The sequence below is a fragment of the Lepidochelys olivacea genome (assembly GCF_965140295.1).
Source record: "Lepidochelys olivacea isolate rLepOli2 genome assembly, chromosome: 1".
Taxonomy (NCBI): Eukaryota; Metazoa; Chordata; order Testudines; family Cheloniidae; genus Lepidochelys; species Lepidochelys olivacea.
In genome coordinates this window covers 44,128,313-44,153,381 of record NC_140411.1, presented here as the reverse complement: position 1 = coordinate 44,153,381, position 25,069 = coordinate 44,128,313, and the positions used below count along the sequence as shown (strand labels likewise).

Below are 25,069 nucleotides of genomic sequence, written 5' to 3'. Positions count from 1 at the left end.
TTAAAGGTGTTTACCCTTCCCTTTATATTTATGACAAGGGCACGAAGGGACAAGGACCAGAGGCTTAAGCTCATTTTAATGAAGAAGTCCTTGAGACCAGCCTCTGACCTGCATGGGTCTCCAGTTCCCTCATCACCGAGGTCCCCAAAATCCAAAGGACCAGCCAAGAAATGGTCATCCTCCCCATCCCAAAGAGAGCAGACAACAAAAAACGGTCGCCGACGAGATCGCTGTCATCGATGCCGACGGTACCGCGACTCAGCATCTATGATACTTCGGGCACTTCAGGCACTGTCTGCAAGGTGGCTGCTGGCACCCACCACTCCGGTGCCAAGGCTAACGGCTTTAAGTTGCCTGCCTCTACTATGGCACCGTCGGCACCTTCTAAGGAGGTGGCACCAACAATTGCTCCTGTCCCGGCGCCACAGTCCAGCACCGCTAAAACCACAGTTCCAACACTAGCGACACTGACACCTACCCAGCTCACCGCACCACCAGCGCAAATCACCACCACACCCTGTGGCACCGACACTATTGGGACCACGCCACTTCCTGCCCCGCAGGGATTTGTTGGTCTCCTCTACTCCTCAGTTTCCTCTCTTTGGTACCAGTGTATCACCGAGGCCATGGGTACCACACCAGCATCTGTCACCCATTCCAGCACAGTTCTGCAGTGATGAAGAGGACACAGTGGAAGGACAATTCTCCCCTCGCCACTCTTCCCCAGTCAGGACACCGGTTGGCACTGAAGCATCGAGATCACGGTCCTCATACAGGCGCGATATGCCTCCTTGGTATAGCCACCCATGGATGGGGCCACCTGTGCTTTACCCAGCTCACTGGCCATATCGGAGTCATGGGAGTCCTATACATGACACTATAGCAGACATCCTAGCCCACGCAGGGACATAGGCAGACTCTCCCCCCCCCCCCCCGGAGTCAGTGGGACACACTGGAGGAGCCAATGGCAGAGCAGGAAGAGGATGCTGCTCCTGACACCTTGCCACCCAGTAATAATTCCTCCTCCTTGCCGGACGAGGCAATTATGCCGCCACCACCAACCATGGTGGACGACTTTTCTCAAGATCTATTCAAAAGAGTGGCTAATGAGCTTAAAATTGCCCTCAAGGAAGTGTCAGAAACTCAGCATGAGCTGACAGACGTTCTACAACCTTCTTCCTCTTCAAAGATAGCACTACCGAACAATGCGGCTACCATGGAACCTGCAAAAACAGTGTGGCAAATTCTGGCCACAATTCTGCCAACTTGTAAAAGGGTGGACCGCAAATACTATGTCCCCTCCAAGGGTTCTGAATTCTTATTCACACACCCAGCTCCCAACTTGCTGGTTGTGGAAGCAGCCAATCAAAAGGGAAAACAGCAGCATTTTTGTTCCCGCCCCTCTGATAAGGAAAACAAGAGGCTGGACCTCTTTGGCTGCAGAGTGTTCACAGCTTCCACATTTCAATTCAGAGTGTCAAATTATGCGGCATTATTAGCCAAATATGACCCCAAGAATTACGGGAAATTTATGGACTTAACTGACATTCCTGAAGACAAGAGACAACAATTTAAATCCCTGGTCTCTGAAGGACAAAACATTGCACATACGGATCTACAGGCCTCTTTGGATGTGGCTGACACTGTAGCCAGGTCCCCTGCCACAGCTGTTGTCATGCAACAGGCCTCGTGGTTCAATTCATCAGTATTTCCACAGGAGATCCAGAACACAGTTGAGGACCTCCCTTTTGATGGAGAGAAATCGCAGCCAAAACCTACGATGTGCTGCACACAGTGAAGGATTCCCGAGCCACACTCTGGTCCCTCTGCATCCCTACGCCTGCTATGAGAAGCAGACAGTACACGTATCAACCTTATCAACACTCTAGATATCCCACATATACACAGCAGAACAGAGACCTTATGATCAACGACAGAGACAAAGGCCAGTCAGAAGCCATGCACTCCACACAAACGGCGATCCACTGTTTTGAAAGTGTCGGCCTACAAATAAATATGAAGAAATCAACAATACAATCGACTCAACAATACCTCGACTCCCAGACCACAAGGGTGTCGCTCCCACAGGACAGGTTCAACACAATACAGACAGTAATATCCACAGTGCAACACAGTCCACAAATCACAGTCCACGAATGTCTGCAACTCTTGGGCCACATGGCAGCATGCACATTTGTAGTCAAGTACGTATGCCTGCACATGCGCTGCCTCCAAGGATTGTTAGCAACTGTATACAGAACAATGTCCCACACGGTCAGGGACTTGTTAGATTGGTGGACCCACCCATGCAACCTGTGTTTCGGGATCCCATTCACACAAGACCCTCCGTCACAGATGATCACAATGGACACCTCCTTCATCGGGTGGGGAGCACACATGCAACGTCAAACAGCTCAGGGACTATGATCCACAACGGATACAAGCCCACATATAAACTTTCTAGAACTCCGCACCATCCACAATACCTTCCTCCACTTCCTGAGGGTCATAAAGAATCAGCACGTAAGGGTCATAACCGACAACATCGCCTCTATGTTCTATATAAACTGGCAAGGAGGAGCCAGATCTCATTCACTTTGCACCCAGGCCATCAAACTTTGGAATCTCTGTATTCAACACAACATCCATATCTCAGCTTCATACCTACCTGAATGTCAGGAGACGACGGCAGACGAACTCAGCAGACTATTTCCCCACGACCGCAAATAGGAATTGAGTAAGCCAGTACTAACCAACACATATTCCAATAGCGGGGTCACCCAAGCACCAACCTATTTGCCACTGCCCACAACACGAAGTGTCAAAAATTTTGCGCCAGGGAGGGTCTGGGGAAGCAATCCATGAGAGCCCTGTTTCTAATCAGCGGGAATACAGACCTCTTCTATGGATTTCCACCAATACCATTGCTCCCAGGGCAATACAGAAAATTAGGACCAACAAAGCCAGAGTCATCCTAATAGCCCCCATGTGTCCAAGACAACTGTGGTATCCCTACATGATGTGCATGTCAGCACATTCCCCGATCACACTCCCCCTCCACTCAAAGCTACTGACACAGTGGGATGGACACTTACAGCACCCCAACTTGCAGATGCTACATCTTAAGGCATGGCTTCCTCATGATGAGCTAAACTGTTCAGACCAGGTCCATAGCAGAAAGCACTCTACTTGTAGCACCCACCTATGTACGTGGAGGAGATTTACAACATGGTGCACCACCAACAAATTGATGCAACATCTGCACCTCTCCCATTGGTCCTAGACTACATCTTAGAACTAAAACAATTGGGTCTTTCCATCAGCTCATTGAAAGTACACCTGGCGGCCATCACCGCTTTTGACTGAAAGATTGACAACACTACAATCTTTGCCCACCCAATCACCAAATGATTTCTCAAGGGCATATAAACTCTCTACCCTGACATCAGACCACCCACTATACCTCGGGACTTGAATCTGGTACTAACGACACTTACTCGGAAACCTTTCGAACCTCTAGCAACCTGCTCCTTATGCACTTGTCCATGAAAGTGTCGTTTCTAGAAGCTATCACGTCAGTCAGACGTGTGGGAGGAAAAGGGGTGCTTATGGCAGACCCACCATATACGATCTTTTTTAAGGTTTCAGAGTAGCAATCATGTTAGTCTATATCTGCAACAAAAAAAAAAACAGGAGTACTTGTGGCACCTTAGAGACTAACAAATTTATTAGAGCATAAGCTTTCGCGGGTTCCATTCAATGCATCCGATGAAGTGGGCTGTAGCCCACGAAAGCTTATGCTCTTATAAATTTGTTAGTCTCTAAGGTGCTGCAAGTACTCCTGGTCTTTTTTAAGGATAAAATTATGCTACATACCCATCCCAAATTTTTACCCAATGTACATTCATCATTTCACATTAACGAACCGATACAGCTTCCAATTTTCTTCCCTAATCTGCATGCAAACTCGTTCAAAGCTACGATGCACACGCTGGATGTTAGAAGAGAACTGGCTTTTTACCTGGACAGAACCAAGCCATTTCAGGCTTCTCCAAAACTCTGTGTCCATAGCAGAACGATCCAGAGGTGCATCCATATCCATGCAGAGACTCTCTAAATGGATATCTGGATGCATTTGCCTATGCTACCAATTAAAAAGCACCAGCCCTCATCAGCAATCAGGGCACGCTCAACCAGATCTATATCAACGTCCACAGCGTTCCTAAATAACGTTGCCTTGATAGACATATGCAAGGCTGCCACTTGGGCCTCTGAACACACCTTTGCCAGACATTATGCTATTACGCAAGTCCCTAAAGCGGATACCTGACTTGGCCCAGCATTACTATCCACAGTTATCTTACCAACTCTGAAGCCCCTACCATCCTAAGAGGGCACTGCTTTACAGTCACCTGGAGTAGAGCACCCACAGGGACATCTCTCGAAGAAGAAAAGGTTACTCACCTTGTGAAGTACAACATGGGTGTCCCTGTGGGTGCTCCACTACCCACTCTCTTCCCCTCTACTTCGGAGCTTGGTTCAGGCTCTGCGGTAGAGAAGAAACTGAGTCGTCCAGGTTGCAAGCACAATACTTTAACTGCCAATGGTACTCAAGGCAGGCACCGGGTGTGCGTGACTCATACGGGCACTGCTGTAAAGTTCTCCAAGCAAAGGCACAGGGATACACCAACACCTGGAGTGAAGCACTGACAGGGACACTCATCTCGAAGAACCTCAGTTACTGCACAAGGTGAGTAACCTTCTTATATGCACACTGAACAAGGTTGCATCAGTACTGAAACTCACAAGCCAGGTACTTAATAATAGACTTCACATTTATGTGATGCCTTTCATCTGAAGCTCTTAAACTGTTGTTAATTCATAAAAATTCGTTAAGCTTCAAAACATGCAATGTTAGGTAGCTAAGTAGTGGTATATCCATTTTACACATAGAAAAAACAGATGTGGCTATTTTCACATGGCGAGTCAGTGATGGAGTTGGAAATGGAATACACAAGTCCTGACTCCATTGCTCTTGTTGTAACATTATGCCGTGTATCTCCAGTACCTTCGTATATTAAACCACTATGTATGAGATAAATTAGTCTATTTATATTCCAGATATGGAAGGTCTCTTCTTCTGGGAGGTTTCTGGATCTTTTAAACTTGTCATTCTTACAGCACTCTTAAAGAATCAAAGTTATGGTACATCTTGTAACCTAATTTCAAATCTGCCTTGCAGTCTTAGATTCTGGAGGGAGTGGATGCAAGCCAGCAGAATTTATATTTTTAAGTATCACATAGTATGGGGAGACATAACTTTTGAACACTGACTTCGACTTATTATCCCTTCAGATACTTCTTGGAATGCATTTTTGCATTTTGTTGACCAGGGAGTCTCATGGAATGTTCCAAAGCCTGTGCTGAAAGTTCTATCAGTGTGCCCATATGATTCAAATATTATTTGAATAAAGAAACCAACAAAATGTTTCCGTTGATGAAGCACATGAAACCGTGCATAACTGCACATGCGTTTTCTCTTCTGTTGTGGGAGTACAGAATTTTATTTGCTTACATTTCCAGACAAAAATATATTACTGTTGAGTTGAGGTTGAGAGTAAGTATCAGTAATTTTAGGGTAAAATTCATTCCTGAAATGGTATATTTATTCCAGAAAGAAGCATTATAATTTCAGGAAATTCAGCATTACGGTTAAATTTAAAATAAATCCAAATGTGTTTAAATATAGAAATGCACAGTTAAGGCACCGTGACATCTGTAGCTCTGCCGTGCATGGGGGGCAGTATGGAAAAAAAGTCATATAGACTGTTGTAAGGAAAGCAGATAATGGGGGAGCAAAGTGAGCATGGTCACTTGTAAAATGTAGTCTGTTTGCCTTTTCAAATTTTATTTAAATAAATGGAACCTTAAAAACTAAACTGAATCTTATTATGTCACATTAAGCACTATAATAGTAGAGCTGCATTTAGTCTGTTGTTTGTACAGGCATAACAGTAATCAGATAACAATACCTCTGTCATATTTGTCAGTATGAGCATAATTGATACTTGCAGTAAGAATGCTAAATAAACAATCAGCATTGTGCAGTGATAAATTTACTGACACAGTGTATACTTATATAATTTCTTGTAGTTGTTCTTTTAGATGATTTTTAAAAGATCTTTTAAAGATGGGTGAAGTCATAAAAATTAGCAGAGAAAATGTCTCCTCTTTTCACTTAGTGTAGGGTTCTTGTTTTAGTGCTAAAATAGTCTCCTCCCCCCCCCCCCCCAAAAAAAGAGGGTGAAATGTCCCAGTAGAGGGATGGAGTAATTGTCACTGAAAATGAAAACCTTTATTGAAATGGAGTGGTCCAGTTTTGGTTTGTCACCCTGACTTTTCATTTTAAGCCACACCCATGTGAAGTTAAGTAGTTCCTGTGCTTATCTTGCAACAATTATGAATACTGTGGACTGTACATACATGCAACCTTTTTACTCTCCTGTCCCCATCATTCTGTATTTAGTACAGAAATAAGATTTTAAACAGATAAGTAATGTCAGCTGCTCTAATGTGTTGTCATTCCTTAATATCGTCCTGTTAGTTTTTTCAGTCAGCCTTTTGTGTGTCTCTCACCAGTCTTCTCTTTGTTAAGACATTCCAAAACACTGTTCCTCCCAAAAGACATTCCAAAATACTGTTCTTCCAACTGCAGAAATGCTGTTTCCACACACCTCCTCCAAATACATCCTTCACCACCAAGCAATAGTGACCTCTTGCTGACATTATTTTCTTTTGGGGGAAGTTTCAGTATTCTCTGATACTAGGTGCCACATTTCAGAAGTCTAAATTTTCTAGGCTCTGATTTCAAAATCTAACCTTTTAGGTAGAGATATGCTTGTGCAAGTCTGACTACTGGTTAAACACACACAAAGCTCTTCCCTTCTAAAGCACGTGAATACACGTCAGTGCTAAGCTCGCCATATTTAATCATTTCCATTGACTCCTTGGTAAAATCTCCTTCTTAATCTCCTTCTTACTGCATTGTATAATATGACACATTCTTTCACTTGTTCACTTTCTTCATTGCATTGTTGTAGTGTTGCTTATCAGATGTTTCCGAGAACAATTCCTGGTGCAAGTGCTGGAGGAACCAACTAGGGGCAGAGCTCTTCTTGACCTGCTGCTCACAAACCGGGAAGAATTAGTAGGGGAAGCTAAAGTGGATCGGAACCTGGGAGGCAGTGACCATGAGATGGTTGAGTTCAGGATCCTGACACAAGGAAGAAAGGAGAGCAGCAGAATACAGACCCTGGACTTCAGAAAAGCAGACTTTGACTCCCTCAGGGAACTGATGGGCAAGATCCCCTGGGAGAATAAGATGAGGGGGAAAGGAGTCCAGGAGAGCTGGCTGTATTTTAAAGAATCCTTATTGAGATTACAGGGACAAACCATCCCAATGTATAGAAAGAATAGTAAATATGGCAGGCGACCAGCTTGGCTTAACAGTGAAATCCTTGCTGATCTTAACCACAAAATAGAAGTTTACAAGAAGTGGAAGATTGGACAAATGACCAGGGAAGAGTATAAAAATATTGCTCGGGCAAGCAGGAGTGAAATCAGGAAGGCCAAATCACACCTGGATTTGCAGCTAGCAAGAGATGTTAAGAGTATCAAGGGTTTCTTTGGGTATGTTAGCAACAAGAAGAAAGTCAAGGAAAGTGTGGGCCCCTTACTGAATGAGGGAGGCAACCTAGTGACAGAGGATGTGGAAAAAGCTAATGTACTCAATGCTTTTTTTGCCTCTGTCTTCACGAACAAGGTCAGCTCCCAGACTACTGCACTGGGCAGCACAGCATGGGGAGGAGATGACCAGCCCTCTGTGGAGAAAGAAGTGGTTCGGGACTATTTAGAAAAGCTGGACGAGCACAAGTCTATGGGGCCGGATGCGCTGCATCCGAGAGTGCTAAAGTAGTTTGTGGATGTGATTGCAGAGCCTTTGGTCATTATCTTTGAAAACTCATGGCGATCGGGGGAGGTCCCGGACGACTGGAAAAAGGCTAATGTAGTGCACATCTTTTAAAAAGAGAAAAAGGAGGATCCGGGGAACTACAGGCCAGTCAGCCTCACCTCAGTCCCTGGAAAAATCATGGAGCAGGTCCTCAAGGAATCTATACTGAAGCACTTGGAGGAGAGGAAGGTGATCAGGAACAGTCAGCATGGATTCACCAAGGGCAAGTCATGCCTGACCAATCTAATTGTCTTCCATGACGAGATAACTGGCTCTGTGGATGAAGGGAAAGCAGTGGACGTGTTATTCCTTGATTTTAGCAAAGCTTTTTGACACGGTCTCCCACAGTATTCATGCCAGCAAGTTAAAGAAGTATGGGCTGGATGAATGGATTATAAGGAGGATAGAAAGCTGGCTAGATTGTCGGGCTCAACAGGTAGTGATCAATGGCTCCATGTCTAGTTGGCAGCCGGTATCAAGTGGAGTGCCCCAGGGGTCGGTCCTGGGGCCGGTTTTGTTCAATATCTTCATAAATGATCTGGAGGATGGTGTGGATTGCACCCTCAGCAAGTTTGCAGATGACACTAAATTCAGAGGAGTGGTAGATACGCTGGAGGGTAGGGATAGGATACAGAGGGACCTAGACAAATTAGAGGATTGGGCCAAAAGAAATCTGATGTTTCAACAAGGACAAGTGCAGAGTGCTGCACTTAGGACAGAAGAATCCCATGCACCGCTACAGACTAGGGACCGAATAGCTAGGCAGCAGTTCTGCAGAAAAGGACCTAGGGGTGACAGTGGACGAGAAGCTGGATATGAGTCAACAGTGTGCCCTTGTTGCCAAGAAGGCCAATGGCATTTTGGGATGTATAAGTAGGGGCATTTCCAGCAGATCGAGGGACATGATCATTCCCCTCTATTCGACATTGGTGAGGTCTCAACTGGAGTACTGTGTCCACACTACAAGAAGGATGTGAAAAAATTGGAAAAAGTCCAGCCAAGGGCAACAAAAATGATTAGTGGACTGGAACACATAACTTATGAGGAGAGGCTGAGGGAACTGGGATTGTTTAGTCTGTGGAAGAGAAGAATGAGGGGGAATTTGATAGCTGCTTTCAACTACCTGAAAGGGGGTTCCAAACAGGATGGATCTAGACTATGGGTCGGCAACCTATGACATGTGTGCCGAGTTTTAATGGCACGCTGCTGCCTGCCAGGTCCCAGCTGATGGCCCCGCTCAGCCCACTGCCGAACCCAGGCCGGCTGCAGGCTGAGCTGGGCCAGGACCCTGGCAGGCAGCACCGTGCCATTAAAAATCCTGCTTCCCCCCACACACACACACACACATACACCCCCAGGGGGGTCAGGGTGAAGAAGCTTGGTCCTGCCAGCTGCTGCTGCTGCAGGGCAGGCAAGGTCTCCCCTCCCCCGCCTCTTCCCCAGTGTGCTGGGTTCCTGCCCCTCCTCCTCTCCCTCTCTGCCGCCGATCAGCTGATGGCCCTTGCCAGGGATGGGGAGCAGAGCCAGAGCTCGCTTGCTGCTCCGGGAAGGAGGTGGAGAAGAGGTGAGGATGGGGTCTTGGGAAAGGGGGGTGGAATCAGGTCATATCCCCTCCAGCCCCCTGCTGTGAGCCACTCTGGGCAGGGAGCACTCCCAGGACACTACCCTACACCCATACCCCCAGCCCTCTGCCCTGACTCCCACGACCCCAGCCCTGTCTCCAGCACCCCCCACACACACTCAGCCTCCTGTCCTGACCTCTGTACCCCCCCCACAACCCCTGCTCTGACTCCCGCACCTCCCCACACCCCATGCCCTGACTCTTGCACCCCCCACATTCCCACCCCCACCCTGAGCACCAAACGGGAGCTCCTGCATTCTCCCCCTCCCCCCACCTGCACCCCTTGCACCAAATGGGAGCTGCCCTGGTAAGCACTCCACACTCAATCCTGCCCCAACCCTGAGCCCCCTCCCTCATTCTAGCTCCTGGCCAGATCCTTCACCCCCAGCTCTGTGCTCAGTGTACTCCCACCCTCAGCTCAGTGCAGAAAGAGAGGAAGAGAATGGGCTAGAACCAGGGAGAAGGTAGGTACCCACTCTATGTGGGCAGGGCCAGGATCCCAGACCGGCAGCGGGTTGAGCGGGGCTGGCAGCCGGGACCCTGGCTGGCAGGAGCCGGTGGACGGAACCCCAGACCAGCAGCGGGCTGAGTGGCAGCGGGCTGAGCCGCTCAGCCCACTGCTGGTCTGGGGTCCTGGCCGCCGGCCCCACTCAGCCTGCCACCGGTCTGGGGTTCTGGCTGCCAGCCCCTTGCCAGCCAGGGCCCCATTCAGTCTGCTGCCGGCCTAGGTGAATGGAACCCCAGGCTGGCAGCAGGCTGAGCGAGCCAGTGGCATAAGATCAGCATGTTAATTTAATTTTAGATGAAGCTTCTTAAACATTTTGAAAACCTTGTTTACTTTACATATGACAATAGTTTAGTTATATAATATATAGACTTCTAGAGAGAGACCTTCTACAAAATGTTAAAATGTATTACTGGCAGGTGAAACCTTAAATTAAAGTAAATAAATGAAGTCTCAGCACACCACTTCTGAAAGGTTGCCGACCCCTGATCTAGTCTGTTCTCAGTGATAGAAGATGACAGAACAAGGAGTAATGGTCTCAAGTTGCAGTGGGGGAGGTTTAAGGTTGGATATTAGGAAAGACTTTTTCACTAGGAGGGTGGTGAAGCACTGGAATGGGTTACCTAGGGAGGTGGTGGAATCTTCTTCCTTTGAAGTTTTTAAGGTCAGGCTTGACAAAGCCCTGGCTGGGATGATTTAGTTGGGGATTGGTCCTGCTTTGAGCAGGGGATTGGACTAGGTAACCTCCTGACGTCCCTTCCAACCCTGATATTCTATGATTCTGTTATCATCTCATTTTTATTTTTTAAATGTTTAGATATAGCCCTAGCTTCCATCTTTCTCTCACTTGATCCCTCAGATTCACTGATAAGGAGGATGTAGGACTCGATCCAACTTCCAGTGAAATCAGTGGAGAGACTCCTTTTGGACTGGGCCTTTAATTAAGGACCTGAGATTTATACATCTGTTCGCTTGAATTTGACTCCTACCATCAATAGCAACATGCATTATTATTTTAAAAGATGCAGTGTCACCATGAAGTCCTTTCAAACCTTCTCATGATGTTAACTCTATTGCACGCCCAATTATTTACTAGGTACAAATATGTGCTGTAGGAACCACAAATAAAAAATAACTTCAGCTATGTTTTGTTCAAGAGGCCATAATTTGGTATTTAAAGAAAAAATACAGTTATGACATAAAATCCATTTGTCCATCTCTGCCAAGTGTCAGTGTAGACGTTATTGATCCCTGCTTTCCTTTATATCACCAAATCCCAGTGTGCAGCACTTCAGAATAAATGGGTAGGATGGCGCTCAGGGGCGACAGTGTAGTGGGTTGATCACGTGATTGGAAGCCAGACCTGACTCTTTGTCTAATTTACCATCTTCTAATCTTGAGAGAGAGCCCAAAGGGGAGTTCAGAATCTAACTGTTTTTTATGTCTTTGAAAATCTGCCCCCTAGAGACTGAATTTAAAAAGTGCACTTGCAAAATAGATGTGAAGTTGTATTCCTAAACCATTCATATGACTTGTCAAGGTTCCTCCCCCACTCTGAACTCTAGGGTACAGATGTGGGGACCTGCATGAAAAACCTCCTAAGCTTATCTGTACCAGCTTAAGTCAAAACTTCTCCAAGGTACAAAATATTCCACCCTTTGTCCTTGGATTGGCCGCTACCACCACCAAACTAATACTGGTTACTGGGGAAGAGCTGTTTGGACGCGTCTTTCCCCCCAAAATACTTCCCAAAACCTTGCACCCCACTTCCTGGACAAGGTTTGGTAAAAAGCCTCACCAATTTGCCTAGGTGACTACAGACCCAGACCCAGACCCTTGGATCTTAAGAACAATGAACAATCCTCCCAACACTTGCACCTCCCCTTTCCTGGGGAATGTTGCATAAAAAGCCTCACCAATTTGCATAGGTGACCACAGACCCAAACCCTTGGATCTGAGAACAATGAAAAAGCATTCAGTTTTCTTACAAGAAGACTTTTAATAAAAATAGAAGTAAATAGAAATAAAGAAATCCCCCCTGTAAAATCAGGATGGTAGATACCTTACAGGGTAATTAGATTCAAAACACAGAGAACCCCTCTAGGCAAAACCTTAAGTTACAAAAAAGATACACAGACAGAAATAGTTATTCTATTCAGCACAGTTCTTTTCTCAGCTATTTAAAGAAATCATAAGCTAACACATACCTAGCTAGATTACTTACTAAAAGTTCTAAGACTCCATTCCTGGTCTATCCCCGGCCAAGACAGAATATAGACAGACACACAGACCTTTGTTTCTCCCCCTCCTCCCAGCTTTTGAAAGTATCTTGTCTCCTCATTGGTCATTTTGGTCAGGTGCCAGCGAGGTTACCTTTAGCTTCTTAACCCTTTACAGGTGAGAGGAGCTTTCCCCTGGCCAGGAGGGATTTCAAAGGGGTTTACTCTTCCCTTTATATTTATGACACGACTGTATTGTAGGCAGGTACGTAATTATCCACTTCTGTGCCCAAATACCCAATATATATGTGCAAAGTAATCACAGATGCAAATTAGGCATGCGGTTGCTCCTGTGCAATTTTGCAGATCAGGCCCTTATTATCTCTGTTTCTCCGTGTGTAAAATTGTCCTCACCTCTTGGAGGTATTGCAGAGATTTTAGATAATGTTTGTCCATCTTTTTTAATGTACAAGGAGTTTATATAAATGCTAGTGCTGTTATAATATCCGTTATGAACAGCAGTAGACATTGGCCCAAACTAAACAAGGCCAAAACAATTACGGTGTTTCAGAGGGACAGAGACCACAGGGTTTTTTTTATAATTTTCCCAATTACAGGTGATTGAAGGTTATGGTTAACCATTCCCAGAAAGGGTGTGGTTAACCACAGTGCTGTAATGTGGAAGAGAACTTCAAAGCAGAGAAGGAGAGCAACACAGCTGCCCTAGGCTTGGGAGAGACTGATCTGAAATGGGAGTCCAGACGAACTTACGAAATATAGTCACAACTTAAAAATCTGCAACCGTCAGTCTTTGTGGATATCTCACTAAATAATTGGTTTCAGAGTAACAGCCGTGTTAGTCTGTATTCGCAAAAAGAAAATGAGTACTTGTGGCACCTTAGAGACTAACCAATTTATTTGAGCATAAGCTTTTGTGAGCTACAGCTCACTTCATTGGATGCATACTGTGGAAAGTATAGAAGATCTTTTTATACACACAAAGCATGAAAAAATGGGCGTTTACCACTACAAAGGGGTAGGGGGAGAGAAAACCTTTTGTAGTGGTAAACGCCCATTTTTTCATGCTTTGTGTGTATAAAAAGATCTTCTATACTTTCCACAGTATGCATCCGATGAAGTGAGCTGTAGCTCACGAAAGCTTATGCTCAAATAAATTGGTTAGTCTCTAAGGTGCCACAAGTACTCCTTTTCTTTTCACTAAATAATTGAAACTGGAGTGTTCTGTGTGTACATATTATAATACAGATATTCATGGAGTTTAAAGCCAAAAGGGACTGTTATGATCTTGTATTCTGTCCTCCTCCATGGAATCATAGGTTCAAACACTGCAGCAGCATTATTCTAAATTACAGTGTTTTGGATCTTTACAATAGAATCTGTAGTACTTTATATAATCAGGGCTTGCTCTTTTTGCATTGGTAGAATTTATTCTGTGGATATTCCTGATTCTGCCTCCTCTGGTACCTTAAAAGCAGCTGTTGTCACAGGGCTGGGTGCTGTTGAAAGAACAACAATCATGCAATACATCATTGCAGTGATAAATAAGAGAAGTCCATTTGCATTTTCAAACGATGCAACTACTATATAGAGGGCCAATTAAAATTACCATTGTGTGTCTAATTCCGGAATCTTGAAGATGGGTATTTAAAATAATTTATTTGAAACAAAATCTGGTACTTTTCTTGCCTTTGTTTATGGTCCTTTTAACCAATTTTGAATCTACATTAATATCCTTATGTAAGCCAATTTGAAATAATTCATAATGATTTTTAAAATAAGGTATTTTAGACTATTTAGCTGTATAAACTTCCAGCTGTATTATAGTGTTCCCTTTAGTCACACATTTTATAATTTCCATAGTGTAGAATTTTTACTGTGTTGCTATTGTACTAAGGTAAGAAATTAGATTTACTTGAAGGTAATTCCTAGGATTGATCTTCATTCCTTTTTTTGAAAAGCAACCAGTACTGTATTTGTTTTTCTTTTTTCTTTGATAAGTAGCATACCTGGTTGTCAGTTTTTCAAGGAGAATTGTCAGTGGTCTATAAGTTTGTTAGCTAATACTTTTGACACCCTGGATGTATGTCATCTGGACAGGCTGATTTTGTTTGTAATGACTTTTTAAAGTATTTTCTTACATACTCTTTGTCCATAGTTATTTTTATGGCATCAGAAAAATCAATGTGTCCTGTTAACGTGCTCCTGATCACCCTTTCCCATAGAAAATCCGGCAGGAAAGGGGTGCAGGGTACTGGGGATATGGTTCTGTTAGAGGGACAGGCCATAGGGATTTTGGTGGCTTGTCTGCCTCTGTTCCCCTCATACAGCTAAGCTTGCAATGGAGCTGTGCTTCCAGGCTTGCCAGTTGACAGCTGCCCCTTGAGGCCTCCTTACAGGGGTATTCCCACTGCAAAGTTGTTCGGGCGGGGAGGGGGTCTCCATGGCTGCTAGTGTGGCAATATACATGTCCTCTAGCCAGACCAACTCACTTGGGAGGAGACCCACACACACTGTGAATCCCTTCTGTGCACAGAGCAGGTATCTTTGGGATAGAGTCAGACATCTTGCTGTTTGCAGGTCTTCATTCAAGATGGAGTTTGTTTTTCCATCCACTATAACTGATTTCCACAAACAAGTATGTCTTTCTCTAAGCCGCACCCACATACTGTACTGCAAAAGTCGCTCAGTTGTCTTTATGAACTAAAGATACAAGCCACACCTTATTGTGCTAAAGGGAAAAGTGATGAGTGTGTCAGGTTGTTAAAAGTAACCATTTTTCCGCTCCCTTTGATATTGAAAGTATCTGAATAGAAGTGTTATTTGACTGCATTTTAATTCTGTCTGCAGTGTGAACCTTTTATTTTTCATTTAGTTCTTGATATTAATCAACTGTGTCATGGCAGTTCGTGTTGACACTTGCAGTATACACTTAAACCTAATTAAAATCAGGATGCTGTGAGATCCTAACTAGGAAAATCTTTTAGTAACTATCCAGAATTGCCTGGAGACTTACTTTCTTTCTTGCTTTTTGAACTATTGTATTTAGCATTTACTTAAAATACAAGAAACATCTATTCAAGCCAGTTGGTTCCAGTCAGGTTTTATGAAAAGATGCACTGAAAGATTTTGTTTTTCATAAATGCTGCAATTATTATTCCCACTGAAACCAAATGGTCTAAGGATGTGAAAGAATGTAAGAGGATGTGCACTATTTGTGCCTATAGTAAAGGTTTGAGAAAGGTTATATTTACATTGGCAGTTTTGTCAGTAAGAATGTGGATCACTTCAAAGAACCACAGAGTTTATATTTTACACTAACTGGCTCTGAATTAGCTGTTTTTGATGTTTTCCAATACAAGTAATGTAATTTCCATTTAAAGTGTTTAAAATATTAATAATAAATTCACAATAGGTACACAATGCATTTTTATTACAGCAAAACAGCTGAAAATAATTTAGACAGTATATTCTGATGCTTTATAGAAAACATGTTTTTTCCTTTAAAAAGTGCACTGTTGCAAATCCTTTTTGAGTTGACTTTAAAATCTAAATTCCACTGCACACAGGGAAACTTTCTGATTTGAATCAATAGAATCTTCTTGGTTAATCAGATTAGAGCAAGGCGATTAATTGAGATGACCTGATTTCTTCTCCCCCCCACCCCCACCCCCCCAGCAAAGAGTCTGCAAAATTTGCAAGTTAAATTTTATATTCAGGAACAATACTATAGAGTCTTTATATAGGCTAGACATTTCCAAATTTGTGTAAAATAGGAACATAATTCTTGTATTATATAAATTAAACAAGCTTAGACCGGGTGTGACGCATTTAACATGCCAGTAAGAAATGGTCCCCACCTTCAAGAAAGCTTGATACATGTTTTGCAGGATTGAGCCTTAAATTTGGACATAATAGGACAAGTGAATACAAGAGAAATGAGATAGGGAGAGGAGAAGGTGTGACCGGATTTATAGCCAGAAGGTTGTGTGACATGTTTTAGTTATGCATGTATCTTAATGATTTTTTTGTGGGGAGGGGGCGGTTAATACCATGAGGGGTATTAGAGAATGTGGAAGAGAAATGGAGTTTTCCAAGGGATAAAATGTAAATGGATTTGTGGTTTGATTTTGCATAGTGACAGTTTGATCATCTGGCATTTCTAAATCAGAGTAGAAGGATAGTCTAGTGGATATGGTGCTGACTTGAGACTGAACAGATCTGTGACCAGTTCCCTGCTCAGCCCCAGATTTCCTGTGTGACCAAAGTAATTTACCCTATCCTGGGCCTCGTTTCCCTATCTGTAAAATGGGGATAATACTTCCTGGCTCACAGTGGTGTTGAGAGGATTGTGAGGCTTTCAGATACTATGGTGATGAGGGCCAGAAAGCTAGCTAGGAAGTAGATTGATTAAATATTCCCATGTAGAATGGTTGCATGCTTCTTGGTGAAAAATCGTAATAGCTGTACTGGAGTAGTTCAGTATGACACAGACAAATTAGTTCAGGTAAACATTGTCAAGGCTTTCATGTTGGTGCGATTCTCACTGAGAGTTTCTTGTGCTCCTTTCCATAGGTATGCTTCAGAAGTCTCCTTCTGTTGAAGACTTTGTGGGCGCCCTTGTTTCAGACTTGGATCAGGACTTTGAAACGTTCTTCATGGACTCAGAATAACATGGAACTGAACTGATTGTTTTTATAGAGGACTATACCAGTCTTAACAATGATGGACATAGTACTGCCATGGCTATTTGTTTCTGCTTCTCAATGAACAGTTGTGAAACAACAAACAAAAATTATTATTTGTAGAATCTTTAAATAAATAGTGTGTTTTAATGGATTGTGTGGTTTTATTTAAGAAGATGATGGGCTAAGGTTTCAAGTGGATTTGCAGAAGACTGTGTTGGGAAAATGCTCTTTGACATGTACTTTGAGTGTGTGGCTATCTGGAAATCCAACCCTTCACCAAGATGGGTGGTAGGAATGAGACCTCTTTCAGTACACAGTTATTGAATTCAGGATTAGCACAAAACTGTCATGACTCAGGGTTGTTTGCATGGTTCCTTCTCACCTGCCCACACCAGGTCAAGTTTTTTCACCCTATTCTTTATAGAAGACTATGGGATGTTCTGCATCAGAGGAAGGGAGAGAAATAGCCTGATTTGCTGTGCAGAGAAGAGAAACTGGGGAGAAGTGGGGATGCGAGCCCGTATGGGGAATGGAATGAGAGATGGGAAGCATATAGTGAAAGAAAGAGGTCGGTGGAGGAAACGCTAAGGATGTGGAGGGAAGAAAATTTTTGGGAGAAAATAAAAAAGGCATGGAGAGAGAGCATGGGTTTCCTAAATTATTTCAAAATGGAGGAGTGGCATAGAGAGAGCAAGCAAAATTCAGAAAACAAAGACTGAGGTACGGACTAAAAGTATGTATCCAGGAAGAGAAGTGGAATGAAGAACTAAGGGGACAAACACCAAAATGGAATTCAGCTGCATGACAGGGAGAAAGAAAAGACAAACTTAGAAAACAAAGGACTTGCAGGAGGAAATAGAAAAGGGAAGAGATGACAGAGTGAGAGTTGAGTAAGGTAGCAGGTGTTTAATAGATTAAAAAAAAATATGGAGAGAAAGTGGAAGAAGAGAGGAAAAAAAGCTGTTAATTTATTTTTCATTTATGGGACAAACAGTAAGTCATATTTGATATAGCTTGTGAAATAAGTCACAATTTTACATGCATTGAAAAATGGTGTCACATCTTGGACATTTTCCTTCCCACTTTGACACTCCTTGGGTGCCTGTGATGTTGAGGTACAGTAGAACCTCAGCATTCCGAACGCTTCAGGAATGGAGGTTGTTCGTAACTCTGAAATTTTCATAACACTGAATAAAACTTTATGATAGTTCTTTCAAAAGTTTACAACTGAATATTGACTTACTAGCACTTTGAAACTTTACTATGCAGAAGAAAAATGCTGCTTGCCCTTTATTTTTTAGTAGTTTACATTTAACGTATTATACTGGTTTTTTTGTTTTTTGTGTCTCTGCTGCTCCCTGATTGTGTACTTCTGCTTCCAAATGAGGTGTGTGGTTGACTGTCAAGTTCGTAACTCTGACGTTCTACTGTATGTGTTCAAGGCATTTACTGGTGCTTAAATTGTTAGTACAGCAATCCTATTCCTAACTGATATTTAACTATTTTAAACCATATGTATTTTTAAATAAATATGGAATTTCTTTGCTGACATAGCAATATTGGATACATTTTCAACAGTAGTCAACAAGTTAACTCCTGTGAGTGTAGTCTGTTTCATAGCTAATGTATTACATTCTGTTATTAGTTTACTCCTAAAGAGGAAGTGCGTGCCACTCTTTTAAATTTACCATACTGTAGTTAAACATTTTTTATGAAGTAAATGAGAAAAAAAGCATTATTAGGAAGATGCCAACACCACCCACCCACGCATTATGAAGACTCCTCAAAAGATACCGTAATAAGCGTTGGCATTTTTGTATTAATTTAGATGGAATATATGGGCCAAAAGTGTTAACATAACCAGTCACTATACAATGCTAACCAGTGTTAAACAAGGTTCAGTATGCAGAGACCTCAGCCCGGTTAGTACCATGGCAAACACACCATTAAAAATTCTTTTAACCTTTTATTGAAGAAACAGAAAAGAAGGAAAAGTAGTTAAAGCATTTGAAATGTACAGTGTTCTTGTTTTAACAAGATTCCTTGTTCCCTTTCCCTGTAGCTGGAGAGAGTTTTAGAAAGAAAAAAAACCCTTTATGACAGATGGCCTTTTAGATGATATCAAAGATGGTAATAACTGTCAGCCCACATAGTGTTTAGTATTCAGCTAGTGCTGGTATGGGTGGCAATGTCATCTGGATCTGACCCTCTCTGGTCTGGTCTGGTCGCCTCTCAGAATCAGGATGATGAAGGCCTGGGATCCCAAGAGACTGGGGGGGTGGCAACCACTCGCACTAGTAGCGTCTGTCTGTTCTTCTTTCTGTTCCTTTTTATTCCTTTGCACCTTTCCCCACAAAATCTTTCTTTTAAGGGCCCAGAAAGGGCGTGATGGGTGAAATAGCTCATCCTTTCATTTTTTTTGTTGACCGATTAGGCCTTATATCTGACGTACTAATTCTGTCTCCTTAACTTCTGGCTCCATAGCTCCTTTTTTAAACAAGCATAATTTCAACACAGTCCTTGAATTATATCAACGTGGCCTTTTTATTTAGACTAATTCACTTATTCTGTCTCCCTTTCGTACCTTTTTCCATTAACATTTGTTTTTATAGGTTATTGTACCATTTAATGAACGTTTGCATACTTTTTACAATTGAGCTCACAGTTTGGGTAAATTTGTAGGCCCAGTTGTCACAACAGTATAACACTTTATGGAATATTTCAAGGAGCTGATTTGAATGATGAGATTGGAGTAATTAATATTATTTTACATATTTTCTCCAGAGGATCAAGCTACCGGTGTCTATCCAGGTCAACATATTTGAATAACTGATTATGATAGAGGGAGGGTTTGTACAGCACAACGGGATCCTGATCTTGGTTGGGGCCAATGTTTCCTCTAAATTGCACACATGTGTGGCCATACACCACACATGGCACAAACAATGCTGCCCATTTAGTCCACAGATTGTCATGGTCTGTAGAAGGCCCATGTACTGTCACTGTTGGGGTTTGGACCCCGCTCAGACAGAGAGCGAGAGGTGGAAGCTGAAGGGGCCCTGAAGTTGGGAGGGTGAGGGGAAAGTATGGAGCCACCCACACCAGTGCTGTCCATTGGGAGCAGCCACGCTAGAGGAAGATGCAGGGGCTTGTGACCATAGCTTGAGGCTGACAAACAGTCTCCGCTTTCCCAGGCAGGTTGAACTCCACAGCCAGGCCCTCCTCCTGTGGCCCTGCCCTTAGAATTATGGCTGATTACCTTGAGTTTCTCATTCTGCAAAGAGGCTGTTTTTTCACAATAGAGTAGACCTGAATTAGTTTTCACTCAAATTCTTAGCTTTTGGGATTGTGGCTGACTGTGAGGTCAGATTCAGGAGAGCTAATGGGGAAATAAATAAAACTAATAATCAATTCCAGCTTTGGATTTTTGCAAAGAAACAATTTGTCAACTCCACTGATTTTTATTTTGTGAATATATTTGGGAAATAAAACAGTAGACATGATAAAGTCTCTTGAGAATGCATTGTATAGCCACTGTGCTGCTTATTATAGAAGAGGAAATATGATTCTAAATGAAAATTTCTCCCTCTTTTATATGGTGTTTCCAAAAACGTTTCCAGCTGTTCAAATGACTGATGCATTTTCCCTTTTTTTTTTCTTTGAGGAACTTTTATTTTCCAACAAATACACATTTTTTCAGTAATCTGAGATCTCTCTTGTGACCAGCAGTGTAACTCCCCTTAAACAACAAAACCGCTGTAATTCTTTTCCAAATTTTACCACTGGGGCTTCCAAACTAGCTACCCAAAAATTGGGTTTTTTTTGTTAATATGGTATCTTGGAGTCATATTTTAATCTCAAATTGTGCTGCATTCTTGATTTAGCTGCTATAAAATTATAAGCCTTTCAGGGGAGGGATCATATTTTTCTGCTGTGTGCACAGCATCTAACACAGTGAGGCCCCAGCTGGGCTTCTCCCCAGCCCCAAAAGATCCACTGCCATGCCCACAGTCTCTTTTAGGCAGTTTTATTGTCTCAAACTAAAGCAAAACCATCAAAAACAGTTTTTCAACTCACGCTGAGCCATTGCTCCCAGAGGATTTTTTCCCCTTTAACCTCACAGGTTCTCATTGCCTCTCCTCCCAGGGAACTCTGGGCAGTACGGCTGCTGCTCCTGCTTCCTAGCTCTGACTCGCAAGGTCTCTCCTATCCTCTCGGTCCAGGTGTCATCTTTTTAAGCTCATTTGGGTCAGCTGATGTGGCCAGTGATGAGCTACCAAAATCTTAACGGGTTCCCTCCTCACCCCACGAGGGGGTCGTGGCCCCCCTGTCCCCCCCCAGGACTCCTGCCCCATCCAACCTGCCGCGTTCCTTGACGACAACCCCAGGACCCCTGCCCCATCCATCCCCCTCTCCTGTCTGCCCCCAGAACCGGGCAGGAGGGTCTCATGGGCCACCATAGTGGATGCCCACCCCACCCCTAAGAGCCAGAGGGACCTGCCGGGGGGCAAAGTGGGGAGTCCCGGCGGTGCTTACCCTGGGCGGCTCCTGGGAAGCATCTGGCAGGTCCTTCTGGCTCTTAGGGGCAGGGGAGCGTAGCTAGGGGGAGCGGCTGCTCCCCCCACTGATCATGTCAAAAGTGGCGCCTTAGGCGCCGACTCCCTGGGTGCTCCGGGACTGGAGCCCCCCCGCGGGGAAAACTTGGTGGGTGCAGAGCACCCACTGGCAGCTTCCCGCCCTGCGCCTGGTCCCAGATCACCTCTGCTCCACCTCCTCCCCTGAAGGCGCTGCCCCGCACTGCTTCTCCGCCCTTTCCCGCCCCGGCTCCTGGCGAATCAGCTGTTCGGCAGGAAGCCGAGGAGGGCTGAGAAGCAGGCGGCGGCTTCCCGCTTAGGCCCAGGGAGGTGGAGGTGAGCTGGGGTGGGGAGCGGTTCCCCTGCGCGCCCCCCCCCAGGGTTACCTGCTGCAGCGTGGGCAGCCCTCCTTGCCCCTCCCCCCGCAGCTCACCTCCGCCTCCCTAGGCCTGAGCGGGAAGCCCCCTCCCCCACGTCTCAGCCCGCCCCAGCTTCCTCCGTGCCAACAGCTGATTCGCGGGGAGCCTGGGGGGGAGGGGCTGAGACGCAGGCAGTGGCTTCCGGCTCAGGGAGGCGGAGGTGAGCTGAGGTGGGGAGCAGTTCCCCTGCACACGTCCCCCGACCCCCGGGTTACCTGCTGCGGTGCAGGTAGCCCCCGCTGCCACCCCGCCCCAGCTCACTTCTGCCTCCCTGGGCCTGAGCAGGAAGCCGCAGCCTGCATCTCAGCCTGCCCCACCCCCGGCTTCCCGCCGAACAGCTGATTTGCGGGAAGCCGGGGGTGTGGAGAAGCAGGGCGGGGCGGCGCGTTCAGCAGAGGAGGCGGAGTGGAGGTGAGCTGGGGCCGGGGGCGGGGCGGGGAGCTGCCAGTGGGTGCTCTGCACCCACCAAATTTTCCCCATGGGGGCTCCAGGGCTGGAGCACCCATGGAGTCAGCACCTAAGGCGTCACTTTGGGCTGGTTAAATTTAGAAGCCCTTTTAGAACCGGTTCTCCCTCGCGGAACAACCGGTTCTAAAAGGGCTCCTGAATTTAACAACCGGTTCTAGCGAGCCGGTGCGAACCGGCTCCAGCTCACCACTGGATGTGGCACAGGTGCACTGGCTCTGCTGCCACTGAAAGCAAGAACCGGTATCAACAGATGAATTTGCCACAGGTCAGTTAGAGTTTTTAAGCTGAAATCTAATAATCTAAGGTTGCCGATATATAATAGAATCCACTAGGATAGCCTCTTTTTCTTCTTTGAGTGATGGTCCAACGGGTATTCCACTGCTCCGCCCCTGTGAGTGCCTCTCCTGCCTCAGCGAGGCACCCATCACAGCTCGCTGCTCCATCGGCAAGTCCTTCCCGCCCCACACCTGGGAAGCTCAAGAGCTCCGCCTCTGTAAATGCTTTGATGGAGGAAGCCATGAGACAGAGCACGGACTGTGAAATCTGGTCTTTTGTGTACTTTTACCCTACTATACAGATTTAATGGGGGAGCCCAGCATTTCTCAAATGGGGTCCTGACCCAAAAGAGTTGTGGGGGAGGAGGTTTGCAAGTTTATTGTAGGGGGGGGTTAATATTGCCACCCTTACTTCTGCACTGCCTTCAGAGCTGGGTGGCCAGAGAGTGGCGGCGGGTGGCCAGGTGTCCAGCTCTGAAGGCAGCGCCCTGCCAGCAGCAGCGCAGGAGTAAGGGTGGCAATACCAGACCATGTAAAATATGGTCAAGACCTTCCCTTTGATGAGAACAAGCTGTTACACAAAGAGATGGACTAACCCCTCCACTCACTGAAGGGCTCCAGAGTCACACTATGGTCCCGGTCCTGAGATGCAGGCAGCAGAGGCAACCATTCTGCCCATCCTGCCTACTGTCAACATCAGCAGGAGCCCCCATGTCAGCGGCACTGATCTCAATGGCCACGCTTCCCTGCCTCTGTCACAACCACCTCCTCAAACCTCTTCCTTGGCTGCAAGCTCAAGAAGACACACTACACACATGTGGGTCAACAGACATCGCTAAGAAACACTTCTGGACTCAGGTGCATTGTGCTCATGAGCACCTACTTGTGGAATACAGATAGGGACCACACATCTTGAAGAACCTCCAGTTACAGGTAAGTAACCTCCTCTTACTGAGTTCAGGGAGCATTAGCTTATTAGTTTTAATGCTGGGTTCATTTTAGTTCAACTTTTCGCTTGAACAGTATTTCTCAAATCAGGACACTTGCTTACTCTTAACCAACCAATAATTTATTAACTCACCCAGAACCACAACTGTATAATCAACAGTTCACCATGCAAATGTCGACACAACTCATTATGTGTACTACATACACAATACAGTCTTGCAAACAATTATCACAGACTAGAGTTGAGGCTCAACAGGTATATCAAGGAACAATGCAAAATACTGTATCAAGATTTATTATATTTACTTGTGATCCTCACTTCTCAGTTCTTTTGTACCCAACACATTTGTCTCACTTCCAAGGATGCACTTGTCTTTATGGCACTTTGAAGGGTGTGGTTAGTACAGTTTGAATGGATTGGTCCAAAAGGGAAGAGTTTAAAATATTAAAAGCAATTGCTTAAAACATTTCTTTTCAATCGCTTAGGCCAATTTGTTTGGACTTATAAAGGAGTTAAAATCTAAAATATGGCTACTCGAGGGTCTCAGTAGAGAGTGTAAGTTCAGCAAGATAACCTAGAGTTATTTATATTAAAGAATAGAAAGGGAAATACAATCCTTTAAATGAAATCTCACCTCTTCTTCTTATCCTCCTAATCTTGGGATGAGGAAGATTCCTTTCCACAAAACTCTCTTCCAGGATTCTGCAGCTTTTTGGGGGGTTCAGTCAACTCTTCTATGCTCAGAAGGGTTTCATATACCCAAGTTTCAGGGGTTGTTGGAAAGGGCCACTATCTGATTCCTACTGGACATGTGCCAAGTAGGTGCTCAGATTTCAGCTTCTTAGTTTTTCTACTGCTTCCATTGGTATCCATTGGATGGCGCTGGTGTGTAACAAATTTCCTTAATCCTTTTCTTATCGGAAGCTTTTTAAGTTTGATTCATTTCAGGTGTTGTTTTTCATTATTAGCTCCTACTATTAATTGGGATTCTCACCTCCCCCCTTAGGCAATTTCTCTTAATATTTCAAAGTTTTATGCTGGTTTACATCTTTTAACATTTCTTCTTCCTAGAGCCAGACAGTTCCTGTTCTAGAGTGCAACAATTATTTGCAATGCAAACCAACAAAGTCCTTTATATATTCTAAGTTTGGAGGACATACTGCATACATTTTTATTTTGATTGCACATAAACATTTCACATTATTTAGGATTTACAATAGAACAAGAGATATTATTCACATACTGAAGGACATAGATCTGACTCACAGGATAAACAAATGTGAAGCTTCTAATTTGAGTTGCTCTTCTTCTACCCTATAATT

The 25,069-nt window shown here is 44.5% G+C and overlaps 1 protein-coding gene across 2 annotated transcripts in view; it reads left to right on the top strand.

The window, feature by feature from the left end:
• The window catches only part of MIPEP (mitochondrial intermediate peptidase), a 134,479-nt gene extending 117,270 nt beyond the window's left edge, over window positions 1–17,209 (top strand). For both annotated transcript variants that reach the window (XM_084624662.1, XM_084624661.1), the window contains one exon: window positions 16,950–17,209. In XM_084624662.1, coding sequence (XP_084480788.1) covers window positions 16,950–17,047 — 98 coding nt within the window. In that variant the 3' untranslated portion in view covers window positions 17,048–17,209. The remainder of the gene's footprint in view (window positions 1–16,949) is intronic.
• Window positions 17,210–25,069: the final 7,860 nt, after the last annotated feature.